This window comes from Pseudophryne corroboree, chromosome 9 (genome assembly GCF_028390025.1).
Source record: "Pseudophryne corroboree isolate aPseCor3 chromosome 9, aPseCor3.hap2, whole genome shotgun sequence".
NCBI classification, from domain to species: domain Eukaryota; kingdom Metazoa; phylum Chordata; class Amphibia; order Anura; family Myobatrachidae; genus Pseudophryne; species Pseudophryne corroboree.
This window is the reverse complement of record NC_086452.1, coordinates 265,343,033-265,363,828: the sequence shown is the minus strand read 5'-3', so window position 1 is coordinate 265,363,828 and position 20,796 is coordinate 265,343,033. Positions and strand designations below refer to the sequence as shown.

General features: G+C 46.2%; 1 protein-coding gene across 1 annotated transcript in view; it reads left to right on the top strand.

Moving 5' to 3' along the window:
• The window catches only part of LOC134957991 (E-selectin-like), a 357,129-nt gene that overhangs the window by 94,717 nt on the left and 241,616 nt on the right, over positions 1-20,796 (top strand). The window contains exon 2 of the mRNA XM_063940282.1: positions 3,599-3,686. Coding sequence (XP_063796352.1) covers positions 3,599-3,686 — 88 coding nt within the window. The remainder of the gene's footprint in view (positions 1-3,598; positions 3,687-20,796) is intronic.

Genomic DNA, 20,796 nt, shown 5'->3' with positions numbered 1-20,796 from the left:
GGGTGGGCAAAATACGGCCCGCGGGCCGGATGCGGCCCGCAAACCGATCCTGCCCGGCCCACTGCCTCCCACCAGCAAGCAATGACAAGCGGCCCGACCAGCTGAGCTGCTTGTCATTGCTCTGCACTGCAGTACCTCCAAGCTGCCAGCGGTGCCTCTCTCCCCTGCTGCTGCTGCTGCGTTGTAGCAGCCTCCTCCTCCAGACTCCCCAGTGACAACGGCTGTGTTCAGCCGAAAAGGGGGCGGGGCTACGTGCCGATGAAGGGGCGGGGCTACACGGGAACTCAGGGGGCGGGGCTACACGGACAAGAGCCAGACTGCTGCAGATCCATCCTTCCTGCCACTGCCAGCCAGATCAGTAAGTTAATGGGAAAAGTGAGTGAGAGAAAGTGTGTGTGTGTGTGTGTGTATATATATATATATATATATATATATATGTGAGAGTGTGTGTGTATTTGTGTGTGCGGACAGTGGCGTCAGACTGTTTTTAGGTTGGGGGAGAGATCTTTAGCTGTCGCTGTACAACCCTCCTGTGTTCTGTCACCGTGTCACACACCCCCCCCGTGTTCTGTCACTGTGTCACCCCCCATGTTCTGTCACCGTGTTACCCCCGTGTTCTGTCACCGTGTCACCCCCCCCGTGTTCTGTCACTGTGTCACACCCCCCATGTTCTGTCACCGTGTCACCCCCCCGTGTTCTGTCACCATGTCACACCCCCGTGTTCTGTCACCGTGTCACCCCCCCGTGTTCTGTCACCGTGTCACCCCCCCCATGTTCTGTCACTGTCACCCCCCCCCGTGTTCTGTCACTGTCACCCCCCCGTGTTCTGTCACCGTGTCACCCCCCCGTGTTCTGTCACCGTGTCACCCCCCCGTGTTCTGTCACCGTGTCACCCCCCCCGTGTTCTGTCACCGTGTTCTGTCACACCCACCGTGTCACCCCCACCGTGTGCTGTCACCCCCACCGTGTGCTGTCACCCTGTCACCCCCACCGTGTTCTGTCACTGTGTCACCCCCCAATGTTCTGTCACTGTGTCACACCCATGGTGTTCTGTCACTGTCAACCCCACCGTGTTCTGTCACCGTGTCGCCCAGAGGCGTCACGGGGTGTGGTGACACCTGGAGCGCACTCGGTACTATTACACCCCCCCCCTGCTCAAGCAGTGTGGTGCCCAAAAGGGGGTGCGGCTTAATTTGAAAGGGGCGTGGCCTGGTGGGTCTTTTCTCTTTCGCTTCGGGGGCATGTCCAGCTTCCCCGAAGATGCTGGCTGCCCCCGGAGACTGGACTGTGTGTGTGCCGACTCTTATCTGTGACCCCTCGTGTTCTGTCACTGTGTCACACTCCCCGTGTCCTATCACTGTGTCACACCTTTCCCCAGGGGCCATAAGACACTGGATAATTTGCTTAATTATCCTAAATAAAATGTTAATGTGTAAAAGGGTACCTTCCGTACTGTGTAAAAGGGAGCTCTACCTGCTGTAATGTGTGTAAGTGGCGCAATTTGAATAATGGAGACTATTGTGCAGCCTAATACGAATCTGTATTATTTTTTGTCCACACTCCTTCCACATGAAGCCACGTCCCTATATTTTTGGCAAGTGGGGGGAGCTGCTATTTTGTGTGTGGCCCTCGGATACTGACAGGAAATGTCAAGTGGCCCCTCAGCTGAAATAATTGCCCACCCCTGATGTAGACACAGGTAACCAAACACACCTGAGACAGCCAGTATACCAAAGCACCCTAGAGGTTTTACAGTCAATGTGGAAGGAAGTGGATGAAATATTAAGGCTAGGGGTGATCCAGAAGTACTGCAGTTTCTGGGCTGTGCCCGTAGTGGGGGGGGGGCACCCGGTTGTGCATTGACTATGGGAGGTTAAATTAAACCATGGTATTTGATGCATACCCCATGTCCAGGATGGACAACCTGTTAAGCCAGCTGGCTTCAGCGCGCTATGTCACCATTATGGATCTCAGCCACAGGTACTGGCAAATCCCATTGTCACCTGAGGCCCGCGAACGGTCTGCATTTATCACCCCTTTTGGCTTGTATGAATTTGGGATAGAAAATGCATCGGCTTCGTTCCAGCGTCTGGTTAATGACCTGCTGGAGGGCCGAGAGGGGCATGCTGTTGCTTACTTGGATGACATTGCAGTGTTCAGTCAGACATAGGAGGAGCATTTGATCCATTTGGATGATGTGTTAAAGCAGATCACTGGGGCCGGCTTGACCATTAAATCAGAGAAGTCCCAGCTGAGCATGCGTGAGGTACAGTACCTGGGGCACAGAGTAGGTGGGGGTACTCTCCGCCCTGAGCCAGGGAAGGTGGAAGCTATTGCTGCCTGGACTAACCCTGGTACCTAGAAACAGGTCAAGTCTTTTTTGTGGACTGCAGGGTATTATTCCAAGTTTGTACCACAGTACAGTGCAAATTGCTAAGACCCTGACAGTTCTCACAAAAAAGCAGTTTCCCCAATTGATAAACTGGACGGAAGATTGTGAGCAAGCCTTCCACATATTAAAGACATAGCTGTCTGAAGCACCGGTGCTGCAGGCACCTGATTGTAAATGTAGGTTCATAGTGCAAATGGACACATCTAACTTTGGGCTGGAGGCTGTGCTCAGTCAGGTTGATGACCAAGGGGGAGAACACCCCATTATGTTTTTAAGATGAAAGCTGCTTCCACATGAGGTAGCTTATGCAACCATTGAGAAGGAGTACCTTGCCATAGTCTGGGCCCTCCAGAAGCTACAGTCCTATCTATCTGGACATGATTTTACCATAATTACAGATCACCACCCATCACGTTGGTTACATAGGGTCTCCAGTGACAACAATATACTGCTCCGGGGGAGTCTGATACTTCAACAGTATAACTTTACCATTCAGCACTGAAAAGGCGTGCACCATGTAAATTGCGACAGTCTGTCCAGGCGGGGATGACAGCAGCCCATATCACACCAGAATTGCACCGTGTAGATGCCACTATTCTAGTAGCTGTCATAAGGGGGAAGGTGTAAGGAACGCACAATTTTATATTGAAATGGGCGTGATTACAATTTGTATTCTGATTGATGTATAGATGTACCAATGTATTCTACCAGTTAAATGTACATTGTACTCATAACAGCACATTTTTGTTTTCTTACTATTAATGGAACCATAAATGTATTTAATTCAGGACTTCACAGTTCCATTGACTGACTGGCTAAACCCAATGCTTTTGGGAACGCCAAGTGTGATAATTAATGGTCACCCAAAATAATTGAATTGCTCCATCGTGCACCCATTATTATCTGAATTCCCCCTGCAAAAAGATATAAAATGGATGCAATTACCACATACTGACTAGCATACTGACTATTATTTTACAGTCCTGAGCTTTTTGCATGACCGTTTCCAATTGCAAACACTCATTAACCATTGAATGGCAAAATAAAATCCAATTTTTTATGTTGTGTTTGCAAGAGTTAAAAAAAAAAACCATCTACTCATCCAAACAATTGTGTTTGGGGTTTTTTTTATTTATACTTGTACATACACAAAGTATTTTTACTAATCACATTGCACATGGTCTGATTTTGTCTTAAATCATACAGAAGCCAATTCAAGTTCTGGATATTGAAAGTAAAGATATTGGGAAATGGAAATCTCTACGATTGTTGTGTATTGCTGCAGTCAGTTGTGGTAAGAGATCTACATTTATTCATGTTTTTTATAGATACAGTATAAAACTCAAATGTATGTAGATGGTGAACAACTTTCCTAATGATTATGTAGTATGTGTATGCATGATTATATAACACTCGGGGCCGGATGTAATGAAGTCCGAGTTGGCCGGCAGTGTGGGTTCCCGGCCGGATGTTTTTTTTTAAAGTGGCACTCATTTACAAGGCATGGTTTTGCCTTGTTCATGACTGACGCTTTTAAAAAAAATCTGAGTTTGGCTGGGATCCTGCGCCTCCGGCCGACTCGGACTTCATTACATCCGGCACTGGATATTTATTGATGTTTTGCATGTCAGGGCAAGCTAATTTTTTTTTTAATTCTTTATTTTTGCGTGGTTAAACAGAGTGTGCAAACAATACATTGAGAAAAGGGACAAGCGGCCAAGAGAGCTAACGTCCAACAGAAACCCCAATTTTAGAGTAGACAGCAAAAATAATCAAAAATACAACATTAGTAATCCAGTATGAACTTTGGGGGGGGAGGATGAGGAGGGAAAGGGAGGTAGGGGAGAGGGGAAACCACGATATAATCTAATCACAATGCATATCCCGGAGATAGTGAGATCAGAAAAACGAGAGAGAAGGAGGGCAGGGTAGAGACGAGAGAAGACAAGAAGGAGAAAAAGAAGAGGAGGGAAGAAGAGAAGAGAGAAGAAAAGGAGAGAGGAGTTGGAGGAGGAGCAGTAGGCAACGCCCATGGGTCTGCGGAAGGAGCTAGGTACAAGGGGGGGAGACGGCGGTCTGCGTTCAGCAGCGAGCCAGGGGGCCCAAACCTGCTCAAAAACATGACCCCGGTCGTGGAGATAATGTGTAATCCTCTCCATTGATGCAATATGCCAAATTTTGGTTTTAAGAGACGGGAGAGAGGGTGGAGAGGGATTCTTCCAGTTAAGGGCTATCAGGGATTAGCCGCAGTTAGAATATGTGTGGTTAGTTTTTGGGAAAAATTATTAAGCATCGGGGGAGGGTAACACAGCAAAAAGATCCAGGGATCTTTCAGCATGGGGGAATCCAGAAGGGAGTTAAGTAGGGATGTGGTCCACCATATGTGTAGCATAGTGCCTCTAGATCCGCAGTTCCTCCAGAAGTTAGGGGAGGAAGAAGGAAAGAGTTTGTTAAGTTTATCAGGGGTGTAGTACCAATGGTAGTACATTTTGTAAGTCGTCTCCTTGAAGGCAGTAGCAATAGAGCATTTAGCAATCCCCAGTCTCATGTTCTCGCTCTCTGGAGGGGGCTCAAGATCACGCTCCCATGCGAGTTCGTGGGGCCGGGAGGAGGGGAGGGAAGAACCTAGTAAAAGGGAGTAAAGTTGGGAGATTAAGCCTATGGAGAGGTGAGAATGTATGCATAAACTTTCAAAGGGAGTGAGGACTCGGAGCAAAGCAGAGGAGGGGGAGAGAACCTAAGAAGTGCCGGATTTGTAGGAATTGAAAGGGATTAAGTGAGTGCGAGGGGGTCTTCTGTTGGAGGACAGGTAGGGACAACCATTGACCCCGATCGGCAAAATCAGTCGGAAATTTGAAGCCCAGCGTTATCCATGTACGGAATCTCGTAATCGAGAATCCGGGAGGAAACATAGGGTTCTGCCAGATAGGGGTCAAGGGTGAGGGGGTAGTGGTAAGACCCATCCTCAGAGAGTGGGAGTCCCAAATTTTAAGGTTAAATTTAATGGTGGGGAGGAGTTTGGAGGTTGGGGGCCGGGAGGTAGAAGGCAGACCCCATAAGGGGGTCAGGTCCGAAAGGTTGACGTGGGCTGCTTCAATATCCAACCAGGATACGGACCCCGGTGGAGCATAAGAGGTGACAATTTGGGAGAGATGGGAGGCTAGGTAATAGAGTCTGATATCAGGAAGACCTCTACCACCATCAGAGGTTGGCCATTTTAGGGTATTAGCAGCTATGCGGGGGGTCTGTGGTTCCAGATAAAGCGCACAAGGGCTCGTTGGGTAGTACGAAGAAAGGAGGCCGGGACTGCCACGGGAGGGTCTGGAAAAGGTAGAGCCATTTGGGGACTATGTTCATTTTAACTGCTATGATCCTGCCCAGCCACGAAATGAAAAGACTGTTCATGGACGCCAGGTCAGCGAGTGTTTTGGTGAGGAGGGGTGGAAAGTTTTCCCGGAAGAGAGAATCGTAGTGGGAAGTCAAGTAGATCCACAGATATTTGATCTTTGTAGGCTGCCATTTAAAATTGACGTTGGCGCGAAGGGATTCAGCTTCTCGGTGGGGGACATAGAGCAGCATAGCCTCGGACTTGGAATAGTTGATCTTGTAGCCTGATACAAGGCTATAAGAATGGAAGACTGAGAATAGATTTGGGAGCGAGATAAGGGGCTGGGTCAAGGAAAGTAGAACCTCATCTGCGAAGAGGGAGATTTTAGGGTCGGTACGGCCTACTGGTATACCACGTATACCTGGATGAGCCCTAATTTGAGAGGCGAGCGGCTCAATAACAAGGGCGAATATCAACGGTGATAGAGGGCACCCCTGACGCGTACCATTCGATATGCGGACCGGGGCAGACGGGACACCATTGATTAAGACCGTGGCGGAGGGGGTGGAGTATAGTGCCAGAACACCAGTGAGGAAGTCACCCAACAAGCCATAGGCCTCCAGGGCAGCTCTCAAAAAACTCCAGGAGATCCGGTCGACAGCTTTTTCAGCATCCAGGGAGTGCATAATAGCGGGGGATACCCTGGAGTTCGAGATGTGTATCAAATCGATAGCTCGTCTGGTGTTATCCCTCACCTGGCGGCCCGGAATAAACCCCACTTGGTCGTAGTGGACAAGGGAAGGGAGGTATGGGTTAAGGCGATTGGCTAGGATTTTAGCAAAAATTTTGAGGTCCAGGTTCAGGAGAGATATAAGGCGGTAGCTAGCGCAGTTAAGGGCGTCCTTGCCCTCCTTAGGAATCACCACAATTCTGGCCTCTAACATCTCAGGAGGAAAAGAGTCGCCATGGATAATCTTGTTAAACAGGGATTGGAGGTGGGGGGAGAGAAGATCGGATAATTTTTTGTAGTAAAGAGCTGTGAACCCATCTGGGCCAGGGGATTTACCGGTCTTTTGCATGAGTATAGTCTGGGCAATTTCTTCCATCGATATCTCACTGTTAAGATCGTCCATGGCGTCCTGAGGCAATCTAGGCAGGTTAGAGGCTGAGAGAAAGTGAGAGACCAGGTCAGAGTGGGACGGGGAGGAGGGACCAGATGAGGAGGGTGGCAGATTGTACAAGTCAGCATAGAAGGATTGGAAGGCAGCCCTAATGGCGGTAGGGTCATGAACTAACTGATTGAGAGGGTCTCTTATAGAAATAATATTGGTTTTGGCTCTTGCGGAGCGGAGTCGTGCCGCCAGGATCTTGTCCACCTTACATAGAAACATAGAATTTGACGGCAGATAAGAACCACTTGGCCCATCTAGTCTGCCCCTTTTTTATTTTATCCTTTAGGCAATCTCAACCCTTTTTTAACCTTAATTCTTTGTAAGGATATTCATATGCCTGTCCCAAGCATGTTTAAATTGCCCTACAGTCTTAGCCTCTACCACCTCTGATGGGAGGCTATTCCACTTATCCACTACCCTTTCTGTGAAGTAATTTTTCCTTAAATTTCCCCTGAACCTCCCCCCCGCTCCAGTCTCAATGTATGACCTCGAGTTCTAATACTTCTTTTCCTTTGAAGAATGTTTCCCTCCTGAACTTTGTTAAGACCCTTGATATATTTGAAAGTTTCTATCATGTCCCCCCTTTCCCTTCTCTCCTCCAAACTATACATGTTAAGATCTTTTAGCCTTTCCGGGTAAGTTTTGTGATGTAGGCGATGCACCATTTTAGTTGCCCTTCTTTGTACACTCTCTAATATATTTATATCCTTCTGGAGATAGGGTCTCCAGAACTGGACACAGTATTCCAGATGGGGCCGCACCAATGACCTATACAGTGGCATTATCACTTCTTTTTTCCTGCTACTGATTCCTCTCCCTATGCAACCAAGCATCTGACTTGCCTTTCTCATTGCTTTGTTGCATTGCTTTCCTGCCTTCAAGTCACTTGAAATAGTGACTCCTAAATCTCTTTCCTCCTCAGTAGTTTCCATTATAGTACCCTTGATACTATACTTAGCCTTTGGGTTTTTGAGACCCAAGTGCATGATTTTGCATTTATTAGCATTAAACTGTAGTTGCCACGTTCTTGACCATTTCTCAAGCCTACCTAGGTCATTAATCATTTGTTTGACCCCTCCCGGTGTGTCTACCCTGTTGCATATCTTTGTATCATCTGCAAAAAGGCATATCTTCCCTTCTATACCATCTGCAATGTCACCAACAAAGATATTAAAGAGAACTGGACCAAGTACAGATCCTTGGGGTACTCCACTGGTAACATTTCCCTCCATAGATTGCACTCCATTAACTACGACTGTCTGTTTCCTATCCTGCAACCAGGTTCTTATCCATTTAACTGATTTATAATCCACCCCCAGGCTTTCAAGTTTATTTAGCAGTCTGCGATGTGGGACAGTGTCAAATGCCTTACTAAAGTCTAGATATGCTACATCTACAGCTCCCCCTTGATCTATTATTTTCATCACAGAGTCAAAAAAGTCAATAAGATTTGTTTGGCATGATCTCCAACCAGTAAATCCATGCTGTTTTGGATCCTGTAAGTTGTTTGATTTAAGATATTCCACTACTCTTTCTTTTAATAGTTTTTCCATTACTTTCCCCACTACTGATGTAAGGCTTACTGGTCTGTAGTTACTTGCTTCTTCCTTGCTTCCACTTTTGTGCAGTGGAACTACATTTGCTCTTTTCCAGTCCTCTGGAATAGCACCTGTATTTAGTGACTGGTTAAATAATTCTGTTAAAGGTGTAACCAGCACATCTTTTAGCTCTTTGAGTATCCTTGGGTGTATCCCATCTGGTCCCATTGATTTATCCACTTTTAGTTTTGAAAGTTCTGTTAGGACCTTCTCCTCTGTAAATGTATTTTCATCTGCCTTATTTTTATGAATGTCCTTGCAACTTAACTGTGGCCCCATCCCTTCTTCTGTAGTAAATACTGAGCAAAAATAATTATTTAGGTGATCTGCTATTGCCTTGTCTCCCTCCACCAAATGCTCACTCTCTGTCTTAAGTCTTATTATTCCTCCATTTGATTTTCTCCTTTCACTTATATACTTAAAAAAAGTTTTGCCCCCTTTATCTACTGACTGGGCCATTTTCTCCTCAGCTTCTGCCTTTGCACGTCTGATCACTTTCTTAGCATCCTTCCGTCTGTCCAGATACACCTCTTTGTCGTTATTATTTTAAGTCTGTTTGTATTTCCTAAAAGTCATCTTTTTTGCTTTCACACTAGTTGATACTTCTTTTGTGAACCACACTGGCTTCCTTTTCCTGGTGCTTTTCCTAACCATTTTGATACAAAGGTCTGTTGCACTTAGTATTGCACTTTTCAGTTTTTTCCACCTCTCCTGCACTCCTTCCAAGTTCCTCCAGTCTGCCAATGAATCACTTAAACATCTCCCCATTTTTGCAAAGTCAGCATTTCTAAAATCCAACACCTTTGTTTTTGTGTGACAGGAGTTGGATCCTGTCTTTATACTAAACCATACTGCTTGATGATCACTGGATCCCAGGTGCTCACCCACATATATATCAGATATCCTATCACCATTTGTAAGAATTAGATCTACTATTGAGTCTTTTGCGATTGGGCTCCCTCACCAATTGCTTGAGAGATGCTCCCTGTAAGGAATGTAGAAATTTGCCACTTGTAGCTGAACTTGAAAAAGACCCCTCCCAATTTACATCAGGTAAATTAAAGTCTCCCATGATTATGACTTCTCCCTTTAAAGCCATTTTAGAGATGTCCAACAATAGGTTCCTGTCCAAATCCTGCCCCTGGCCTGGTGGTCTATAGATCACCCCAATGCGAATAATGTCCTTCTTCCCAGTTTCTATGGTGACCCAAAGGGCCTCAGTTTTGGCTTCAATATTTTGTATTAAAGTAGCATTTATGCTTTTTTTCACATACATTGCTACCTCTCCTCCTATTCTTCCTATTCTATCCTTCCTAAATAAATTGTATCCTGGTATAGCTAAGTCCCAGTCATGATTCTCATTGCACCAAGACTCTGTAATTGCCACAAAATCCAGGTTATCCCTTGTCATTATCGCAATTAGCTCTGGAATTTTGTCTCCTAAGCTCCTAGCATTTGCAGACATACCTTTAAGAATTTTGTCTGTGCATTTGTTATTAGTAGCCATGTCCAGAGCGTACAAAATGAATGACAAGTTTAAAGTTGAGATTACCTGTTTTGGGAAGTTGCTCAGTACTTGTTTTCTTTTACTAATCAGTAATCATACTCTGTCCTTTATACCATGACTACACCTTACTAAATATAAAGATATAGTACACCTGACCACAATGGGTAAATGTTCAAAGGAGGTAAACACCAGTCAGTATGCAATAATAAACTGTTTCACCGAGCAACTTCCCCACACATGCAATGACATTTACAAGAAATCATTACATCAAGAAACATACATAAGTTTGCATAAGAGAGAACTGTAGTGAGCAGATTGGGGATGCCTTTTCATAGGTTTTTAAAAACAGATAATATGCATAAGATGAATTACATACTTTTGAGGCATTAAGGCAGTCCATTTGTGGTAGTGTTGATGTGTTGATGTTTCCCTTCTGTTTTCCTTCGGTTTAACGCAGGTATAACGCTATTTTTATAATAACACTTTTATGTCAGCACTTCTATGGAAGCACTACCAGCCGATGGCTATCCAGCCGTATACCAGACTTTAAATAGGAACAATATCCATGTGAATGCAATGAATGCAAACTCCACCCAATGCAATCCCCCTTTAAGCTAAGGCCATAAATTAGCTTAGAAAAACAGACATTACATACCAATAAGGCAGCCAACCATATCTTTACAAAGAGAAAAACATACAAAAAAAAACTCGCTTTTTCAATATACCTAAACTATTCAATCATGATATTCATTTGACATAATCAGCAAATGCAGTACAACTTGCTGGGATGTGCAGTTCCACGAATCATACCTAAACTATTCAATCATGATATTCATTTGACATAATCAGCAAATGCAGTACAACTTGCTGGGATGTGCAGTTCCACGAATCATACCTAAACTATTCAATCATGATATTCATTTGAAATAATCAGCAAATGCAGTACAACTTGCTGGGATGTGCAGTTCCATGAATCATACCTAAACTATTCAATCATGATATTCATTTGACATAATCAGCAAATGCAGTACAACTTGCTGGGATGTGCAGTTCCACGAATCATACCTGTTGAGCACAAAGAGTGATAAGGAGTTGGTTCACAAAGTTCACAATCGATAACAGCTGATATAACTTAACGCAGGTATAACGCTATTTTTATAATAACACTTTTATGTCAGCACTTCTATGGAAGCACTACCAGCCGATGGCTATCCAGCCGTATACTAGGTACCTTAGATACTAAGATACCTTATTTTGCTTCTCATAAAAAGACTGGCGAAGCCATTTGAGACGTTTAGCCACCCGTCTGGAGAGAAGGAGATCGAGTTCCGCTTTAACAGTACGGAGTTCAGACAAGACAGCCTGGTCGGAGGACGCCTTGTGCTGGGTCTCAAGGGCGTGGAGTTTCATAGAGAGTCTGTTAAACTGGGTGAGAGACTGTTTCTTGGCTTTCGAAGCTAGGCTGATGATGTGCCCACGTAGGACTGCCTTGTGTGCCAGCCAGAGAGTAGACCTGGAAATGTCGGGGGAGTCGTTCAGGGTAAAATAGTCAGAAAGCTTATCCCGAAGATGGGAGCGTAACTCCGGGTTGTGAAGGAGGGAGTCGTTGAGGCGCCAAGTCATGGGGCGGGGGCGAGAGAGCAGGCCTGAGAGGTCGCAAGAGATAGGGGCATGGTCAGACCAGATCAATGGGTGTATATGGGCTGCGGGGAGATTCAAGGCAAGTTCATGGCTGAGCAGGACCATATCGATACGGGAGTACGAATTATGGGGGGCAGAATAGAAGGTGTAGTCACGTGCTGGGGGATCTTTTATCCTCCTGGAGTCATAGAGAAGCTGGGATCGCATGAGACGGAGGAGGGATTTAGAGCGGAGCGAGTCTGACGGGGAACCAGGGGGCAGAGAGGGAAAGCAGTCTATATTTGGATTTAAAACGGAGTTAAAATCCCCGGCCAGTATGAGGTCGCCTTGTCGGACTCGAGTAAGGAGAGTATCTAGATTTGCAAAGACCAGCTCTTGTCGTTGGTTAGGGGCATAGATGTTAGCTAATGTGCATAATTTGTTGTTAAGTTTCCCCACCAACACAATAAACCGGCTGTCCTTATCAGCGTGGGAATCTAGAAGTTCAAAGGTGAGGTGACGGGCAAATAAGATCAAGACCCCCGTTTTTTGGCTGAGTGGTCACATGCGTGGAAAGAATCAGGCTACGGTTTAAATTGCAGCGTAGGGTGGGAGTTATGTAGGAAATTAGTCTCCTGGAGGAAGACCAGGTCGCCCCTAAGGAGTTTAAGGGAGGCAAAGAGCTTACCTCTCTTTTGAGGGCTATTCAGGCCCTTCACATTAAAGGAGAGTACCCGGAGACCCATGGGCAAGCAGCAAAGAGGTAGGCAGAATAGAGAGAGCGTAGAGTTCCGAAAGTGGGGTAAGGGGAGAGAGAAATAGATGAGAGGGATACAAAGCGTGAGATAGTGTGGTCAGAAAGGAGGGAGGAAGGAAAGGAAACCGGAAGGGAGGAGAGGGAAGCTGGTCGTCCGGCGGTAGAGGTCAGGACCGGTGGTGCTGACAGGGGGAAGGGGTACTAGGTGTCGGGAGGGCACCTAGGTCAGCAAGGGGGCTCGAAGCCCTAAGGGGGCACAGCATGGCATCCAGACGATGCATCACAAACCGCGTAGCAATGGGTAAGAGGCAGACCCCCCCTGGAGGGATCTGAAGGGAAAAGCTGGAGAGAAGACAGGAATGAGGAACAGGTGGAGCTCCAGCTCCAGAGAGAAGTCAAGGGGGAAAAGAAAAAAGAGAAAAGAAGAAGAAAAAAATAAAAATAAAATAATATCACACTGTAACAAGGGGTAACATCATAACGGTCGAAAACTGACTAAGGAATCGAGAAGGTAGAACATGGGAGATCTAAAGGTAAACAGCTCCCCAGCTAGGGAGTACGACCAGGAAAGGTCGACACAAACATAGGTATGGCACGTCAACTCAGAAAGCTATAAGTCCATCAGGGAACCGGAGTTGGAGCTGGAGAGGCGGAGATGCTGGAATTGTGACCCACTCCGAACGGGGGGGGGGGGCGGAAGTGGGTTCCGCCGTGTCCGTGGAGGCAGACGTGAAGCAGAGAGGTCCCGTTCGTCGGTGTGGATACCCAGCTTGGAGAGCAGCGATTGAGCCTCGGGCGGGTTTCTGGCTATGAGTAGCTTCCCTTGATGCCAAACCAGGATACGGAATGGGAAGCCCCAGCGGTACTTAATGTTGTGCTGGGAGAGCAGGGAAGTTATGGGCTTAAAGTCCCTACGTTTGGCTAGGGTGAGCGGGGATAAGTCCTGAAAGATCTGCAGGGAGACATTTTGGAAGGTCACAGACCCCAGCCGCCGGGCCTCTCTCATAACGGACTCTTTCGCAGTGAAGTAGTGCATTGGGAGAATGACGTCCCTGGGCTGGGAAGAGTCTTGAAAGCGGGGTCGGAGGGCTCGGTGTGCGCGGTCCAAGAAGAGATGGTCTTCGTGGGTGTCAGGTGACAGGTGGGTAAAGAGGCGTTTAAGGTAAAGATTAAGATGGGCCGCTTCAACTTCTTCAGGAATACCCCGGATCCTGAGATTATTTCTCCTTGCCCGATTGTCCTGGTCCTCATGCTCCTCCCGCAATTGGGCAACATCTTGGCGGAGCTGATGAAAGTCGATCTCGACCGATTGTTGGAACGTCACCACCTCTTCCACTCGCCGCTCAAGTTGATCCGTTTTAGAGCCAATTTCGGCGATATCAGACTTCAGGGAGTGGAGAGCCTGGACAGAGGTCTTGACATCCCGCACCTCTTTAAGGAGGGAGAGAAAGTCCCTGCGGGTAATGGGTGGGAGATCGTTGTCATCAGGGTCGGAGTCGGAGGGACCGTGGAGGTGTTCAGGAGCATCGGACCTGTTCTTGGCTGGAGTGCTCTTTTTAGAAAGGAATGGTGTGAGGTCAGATCCCTGCGATTTTTTGCCAACTCTGGGCATCTTGTACAGGTGAGAAGGGGGGTAGAGGGCAGAAAGGGGGTAGAGAAGGTGCTCCAGCAGTCCGGCTCAGGACCAGGGGGGGTAAGGCGGGGTTACTAGAGAGATGTCATGAGGCGGCCAGCAGGGCAGTGTTCCTGGGACAGGGCAGGGGAGCTTCAGCCGATAGAAAGGCCCACGAGGTCCCAGAGTGGAGTCAGACAACCAGAGGGCGCAGGAGATGAGCCGGCGTATCGTGTATATCCGCCCCTATCCAGGGTCTGCGGGGGAAGGCCCGGCCACTGACCAGCCAGTGACCGGGGCAGTACCAAGCTCGGGTGGTAGGTAAGGGGTGTCAGGCCCCAGCAGTAGTAAGGGCCGTTACAGGAGCCGGGAGAAGCAGAGGCCCACAGGGGGGGCAGGAGTGTGCGGAGCCAGAGATAGTGCAGGGGCCCTGGGGCTAGTTGAAATGTGGGCTCCAGAGGGCCACAGCAGGGGGGCCCCTAGCGCGGGGTCCCAGGCCGCTGGGGTGCTGAGAAGACACAGGCTGCCGGGGGGATGGGGAAAGCTACGCTGGGCTGCGGCTGCTGAGAGCCCACGTGGAGAGGGTAGGGAAGGAGGGTATGGATGTGCAGGCTGCTAGCAAGCAGGTAGGAGAAGGCTGGTGGTACCTGCACAAAGCCGCAGTAGTCTTTGACGGTTATTAGTCTTCCACTGCTAAATATGCTGCTCGCCAGTGTCCCCCGTCACAGCCACACGTCGCTCCCGGCTCCAACCTCAGAGTGTGCGGCGTCAGGCCCCGGCTTCCAGAAACAGAAGAGGCCGGAGGTCCGTAGTGCAGTGGATGGCGTCCTCCGGGCGGGTGAGGAGGCCGATGAGAGCCAGAGGATCCCGGAGGACCCGGACGGCTGACGGGGACCCAGCGGCTGAAGGGAGCACCGCCGCGTCGGGACTGGAAGTAGGAGCCACGTCCCGGTGGCTGCCAGCAGGAGAGGCCCCGGCTTCACCCCAACCCACAGGCCGCAACCCGCACAGACACAGGAGGTGTCTGCCGGCACCGCGGACCACACAGGTCGGAGCAGGGGGACCCCAACAGGGTGGGTGGTGGGTCATGGGACACCCTAAGGGTGTAGAAAGGGCAGAGATAGGAGACCCAGCCAGGAGCTCCAGCTCCACACGTCCTGTCGGCTCAGCAGCCAGGCCACGCCCCAGGGCAAGCTAATTTTTGAAAGAGTTGAGTCAAATTTTCCTCTCTGGATACATTTTGTTGTCATTTTGTTTCTTATCACTGTAAATTCTGCTAACTTGCAGCCTATGGGCCTAAGTCAGGTTGAGTTATAAAATTTTAAAATTGCAGATCGGCCAATTATCGGTCATCTGTGCTGTGAACACATTGCGCGTGTGTGACCTGCAATTTAAGATTTTTCAAACACAGGTTAATTAACAGGCAGCGGGAGTTTATAGGCAAACACATGGCATTTATGGGGAGTGGCTGGAAAAACATAGGCGTGTTATGACCATTTTCAGGGCATGCAAACGCTGCGATGAAGAACACTGTGCAGCTGCGACCAATGCCTTAGCTGGCCTTCGTATGCACAGGTCAACCAGTATGGCCAATGGTACTTGAGTTTTGCAATGCATTTGCAGAATTGCGAACGCCTCAGTGGGCACTTGTTCTGTGCTGGGCGGACTTTTATCATGTTGGGCGGTTCTTGCTGTGCGATTCTCAGCAGAACTGCAACTGATGCTGAATGAGGTCCTAAGTGAGAACTGTAGACACTTACTCTATATGCAGATTTAGGGCGAACATTTGACGGTGAACAACAGAATATTCTGATCAGTAAGTGTAATAAACAAAGCGGTGCTGAGCCCTTTAAGGAATGTTACGTCTCGGAAGTCAATTGCCCCCATTGTATTCAACTTATAAGAGAATTTGACTAGACCTGTTTTAGAATTGTGGGCATCCATTAATGAACTCTGAATGTCTCTACCCCCCATCCTCAGAAGCAAGATGTCATCTATGTACCGTGTGTATTAGTATTTTGTAAGAATACATAATTTTCTACTACAAACATAAAAGCATTGGCTTATGAATGATGGAGCCACCTTTGACCCTGTTGCACAGTATGATGCTTGTAAATAGAACCATCTGTCAGTGTAAAAATAATTTTATGAGAACCAGTTTTTAAAATTCCCAGAACAAGTCAATGGGGTTAATTCAGATCTGATCGCTGCTGTGTGTATTTGCACAACGGGTGATCAGGTCCAAACTATGCATGCGTATGCACCGCTATGCGCAGGCACATCGCACAGGTACAAACAGGATCACCGCTCAGCGATGGGTTTGTGCAACGGATCCCTTTGCACGGGCGATCGCAAGGAGATTAACAGGAAGAAGACGTTTGTGGGTGGCAATTGACCCATTTTCAGGGAGTGTGTGGAAAAACACATGTGTGTCCATGTGTTTGCAGGGAGGGTTCCTGACGTCAATTCCGGTCCCGGACAGGCTAATGTGATCACAGCGGCTGAGTAAGTCCTGGGCTGCGAAGAGACTGCACAAGATCTGTTTGTACAGCTCTGCTACACATGCGTTCGCACCCTTGCACAGCTAAAATATACTCCAAAATCGCGTGCTATCGATAAGGTTTGAATTAGGCCCAATTTTAGGACCATTGTACAGAGGGTTATTAGTAATATGTTTCCTAGTGGCATATATACCTTCATAATGTGTGATACATGTACTGTATAATGTGAATTTACAGCAATACTAGATAATATGCAGCCTTGTGGCATAACATAGTAACATAGTAACATAGTATTTGAGGTTGAATAGAGGCAAATTGCCCATCGTGTTCAACCTGTTTTAAGTTGTGATAATTCTACATACTTGCTAAATAATGTTTTATGACTAGTTAGCTACTATAACTCATGTTACCCCCGGATTAACCACGTTGATATTTTAAGTATTATAACCTTGGATAGCTTTTTCATTTAGAAATTTATCCATTCCTTTTTTAAATCCAATTACAGAGTCCGCCATTACCACCTTCCCTGGCAGGGAATTCAACATCCTGATTGCCCTAATAGTGAAGAACCCTTTCCTCCGTTGCGTTCGGAACTTTCTCTCCTCCAGTCGCAGCGAGTGCCCACGTGTCCTAAACTGTGTTCTTTTAATAAATAATTCCTCTGATAACTCTTTGTGATGTCCCTTTACATATTTGAAGATATTAATATTATCTCCTCTTAGGCGCCTCTTTTCTAGTGTATACATATTCAGCCTAGTAAGTCTTACCTTATAGTCCAGTCCTTCTAGGCCTTTAATCAATTTAGTAGCTCGCCTTTGAACACTTTCCAGTTCACTGATGTCTTTTTTATACAATGGTGCCCAAAACTGAACACAATATTCCAGGTGCGGACGTACCAGTGCCTTATACAGCGGTATGATTACATCCGAGTCCCTTGTCTCAATTCCCCTTTTTATGCACGCTAGCACCTTACTTGCCTTCTTTACTGCGTTTTGACATTGTGTACGGTTATTAAGCCTATTATCAATGAATACCCCCAAATATTTTTCCAACTCTGTTTCCCCTAGGCGTTCTCCATTTAATATGTAGGATGCAAGTATGTTTTTAGTCCCAATATGCATAACCTTGCATTTGTCTATATTGAACCTCATTTTCCATTTAGACGCTCAGAGTTCAAGTTTAGATAGATCATTCTGCAAGGACTCCACATCCAATTCTGAATTAATTACCTTACACAGTTTAGTATCATCTGCAAAGATTGACACTGTGCTTTCCAGGCCTATTTCTAGGTCATTGATAAATATGTTGAACAGTAGTGGGCCGAGTACAGACCCTTGTGGTATTCCGCTGACTACTGGGGACCAGGTTGAGGACTTCCCCTTGACCACTACTCGCTATACTCTGCTTTCCAACCAGCTGCTTATCCATGTGCAAATAGTTTTTCCTAGGCCAATCTCCTTTAATTTGATCATCAGTCTCCTGTGAGGAACTGTATCGAAGGCTTTTGCAAAATCTGGGAAGACCACATGCACTGCTTTCCTTGATCAAGATTATTGCTCACTTCCTCGTAGAAGCTAATTAAGTTAGTCTGACATGACTACCCATGCTGGTTCTTGCTAATAATCCTAGCGGACTTTAGATACTCCTGTATGACGTCCCTTAGAATACCTTCCAATATTTTCCCCACTATAGATGTTAAACTAACTGGTCTGCAGTTTCCCGGAAGATTTTTGGATCCCTTTTTAAATAATGGCACTACCTCAGCTATACGCCAATCCTTCGGTACCATGCCTGATCTAATTGAACTATTGAAAATCAAGTATAGGGGTCGTGCTAGTTGTGAACTAAGCTCTATAAGAACCCTCGGTTGAAGTCCATTAGGACCAGGTGATTTATTAATCTTAATTTTGCTTAGTCTCTCCCGGACTACTTCTTCGCTTAAACAAGTATCTAACCATGAATCATTACTGTCACAATTGTTATGCTCTACTACCACCATCAGTTCTTCACTGGTGAATACTGATGAAAAGAATTTGTTCAGTATTTCCGCTTTTATTTCATCATCATTTATCAATTCTCCTAATTCATCTTTTAATGGACCTATAGTCTCCTTTTTTAACCTTTTACCGTTTATGTATTTAAAAAACTTTTTAGGATTTGTTTTACTCTCTATAGCGATTTGCTTTTCATTTTCCATTTTAGCTGCTCTTATTGTTTTTTTGCTTTTCTTATTACTCTCCTTGTAATACTTGAAAGACTCCTCCTTTCCATTAGATTTAAATGCTTGTCTAAAATCAGTGTGGTGATATTTTTCAAAAACATATTATTATACCTGTACACATGGTTGCAAGTAAGTGTCTAAATAAATTGAGATGGTTAAAACAGGGACCCCCGGCCTGAGATGATAGGACTCGTGTATAGTAACAGTCTAATAGAACAATAATTTGTTCATTTTTGAATGCTATCTGAAATTCTCAATGCATCCTGAACCCGCAGTAACAATGCATTCAATTTCCCACACACTCACATGCACACAAACGCCAATGTGTTGTATTACTGTGGGGGCCAATGTGTAAGTTTTTTTTTCCTGTGGAGGCCAATGTCAGATTTTGGTGGGACAGTCCCCATGCCCACTGCTGTAAGGCCATGCCCTTTTTGGCATGTCATACCCCTTTTTTCAGGCAAATGTGAATACTTAGTAGATCATGAAGGATTTTTAGCTTGTAGAGTAGATCACTGAGTCTTAAAATCTTGGCTGGCCATGCTAATGAGCATTTCTGTGGCTCATCATTATATCTTCTCTTTTATTCAGGGAATTTGGAGCCCTAAGTTCCTCTATTGTAAGATTGGGAAAATATTTTTTTAGAGCAAGGCTATTGGTGATCTACTGCTAAGTCTATCAATCTAGTTACTGTTTCAATTGATAAGTTTAGAGATGGTGGGTCACTCTGGATTCTCTTTTGGATGCAAAGCAAAAAATTACTTCCGTTTTAATGGTCTCTGTAATTTGTATACAGGTATTTCTGTTATTCACAGAAGAAGGTCAAATTTGATGGTTGGCATAAAACGTAAACCCTTTTACAATAGAGGTTTATTAGTAGTTAATGGTGTAGAGCAGGCATTCCCAACCACGGTCCTCAAGGCACACCAACCGTGCAGGTTTTAGTGATATCCCGGCTGCAGCACAGATGGTTGAATCAAAATAACTGAGTTACTAATTATGACAACTGTGCTGAAGCCTGGATATCACTAAAACCTGCACTGTTGGTGTGCCTTGAGGACCGTGGTTGGGAATGCCTGGTGTAGAGGTTTTCTCTTTTGCAATGGCTGCCTCTTCTGGTGTACTTATGCTTTGAAAAATGTTTTGGGCATGTGCAGCCTTATCATAAACTAGTGTCAGTCTTGTTGGATGAATCAAATCAATGCCCGTATATTTTTATGTACAGTGCGGTCTTGTGTCCCCTTAGAGTCACCAGTTAGCCATCCATAATTGTTATGCGTTTCATAGTCAAAATTGACTAGGTCATGAGGTCCTCTCTGTAGTTTTCGAGCACTGAGTTTCTCCATCCTAGTTACAGGTTTTGTCCTCAATCAGAATCTTTTTATTGGAGGCTCCAGGTTCAAAAATTATTTCCTTAGTTTATTAAACTCCCTGGTTTACTCCTCTATAACAATTAGAATAAAATCCAGGGAGCCTGTCAATCAGGCAGAAGTGGTTGCAGCCCTGAGATGCTTTCGCATCTCACTGGGCTTCACGGGGTGTGCAGGCGCACTCCCCAAAGGGCTTCAGACTGTCAATCCAGTATGAATTAGGCGCCATGAGTGCAGCTCAGAGAACAAAGAAATGGACTAGAAGCCTTCAGGCATTTAGCAATCAGGGTGGAGTACAGGATCACCTGCACATACCTCCCAACATGACCCTCTCCAGGAGGGACAAAATGCTCTGCTCCTGGACTTACCTCTTCATTTATGATTGTCATCACCTGGGCTGAAACACCTTTCTTATTCATTAACCTGTTCAAAAGAAGGTGCCAGCAATCATACATTAAGAGAAAAGCCCAGAAGCAGAGCATTCTGTCCCTCCTGGAGAGGGTCATGTTGGGAGGTATGCCTGCAGGAGCACAGAGGTGAGAGACTTGACTATGATTAGCAACTTAAAGCACTGGCAGTATTACCATGGTCCAAACCCCTTTTGAAAGGAAGCAACAAGTCAGGTTTGGCTGAGAAACTCAGGAGAACTGCCATTGGCTATAAGTGCATGGTATTGGTCTCCAACATGGCAGCGCCCACGAATGCAGACACACAAGGG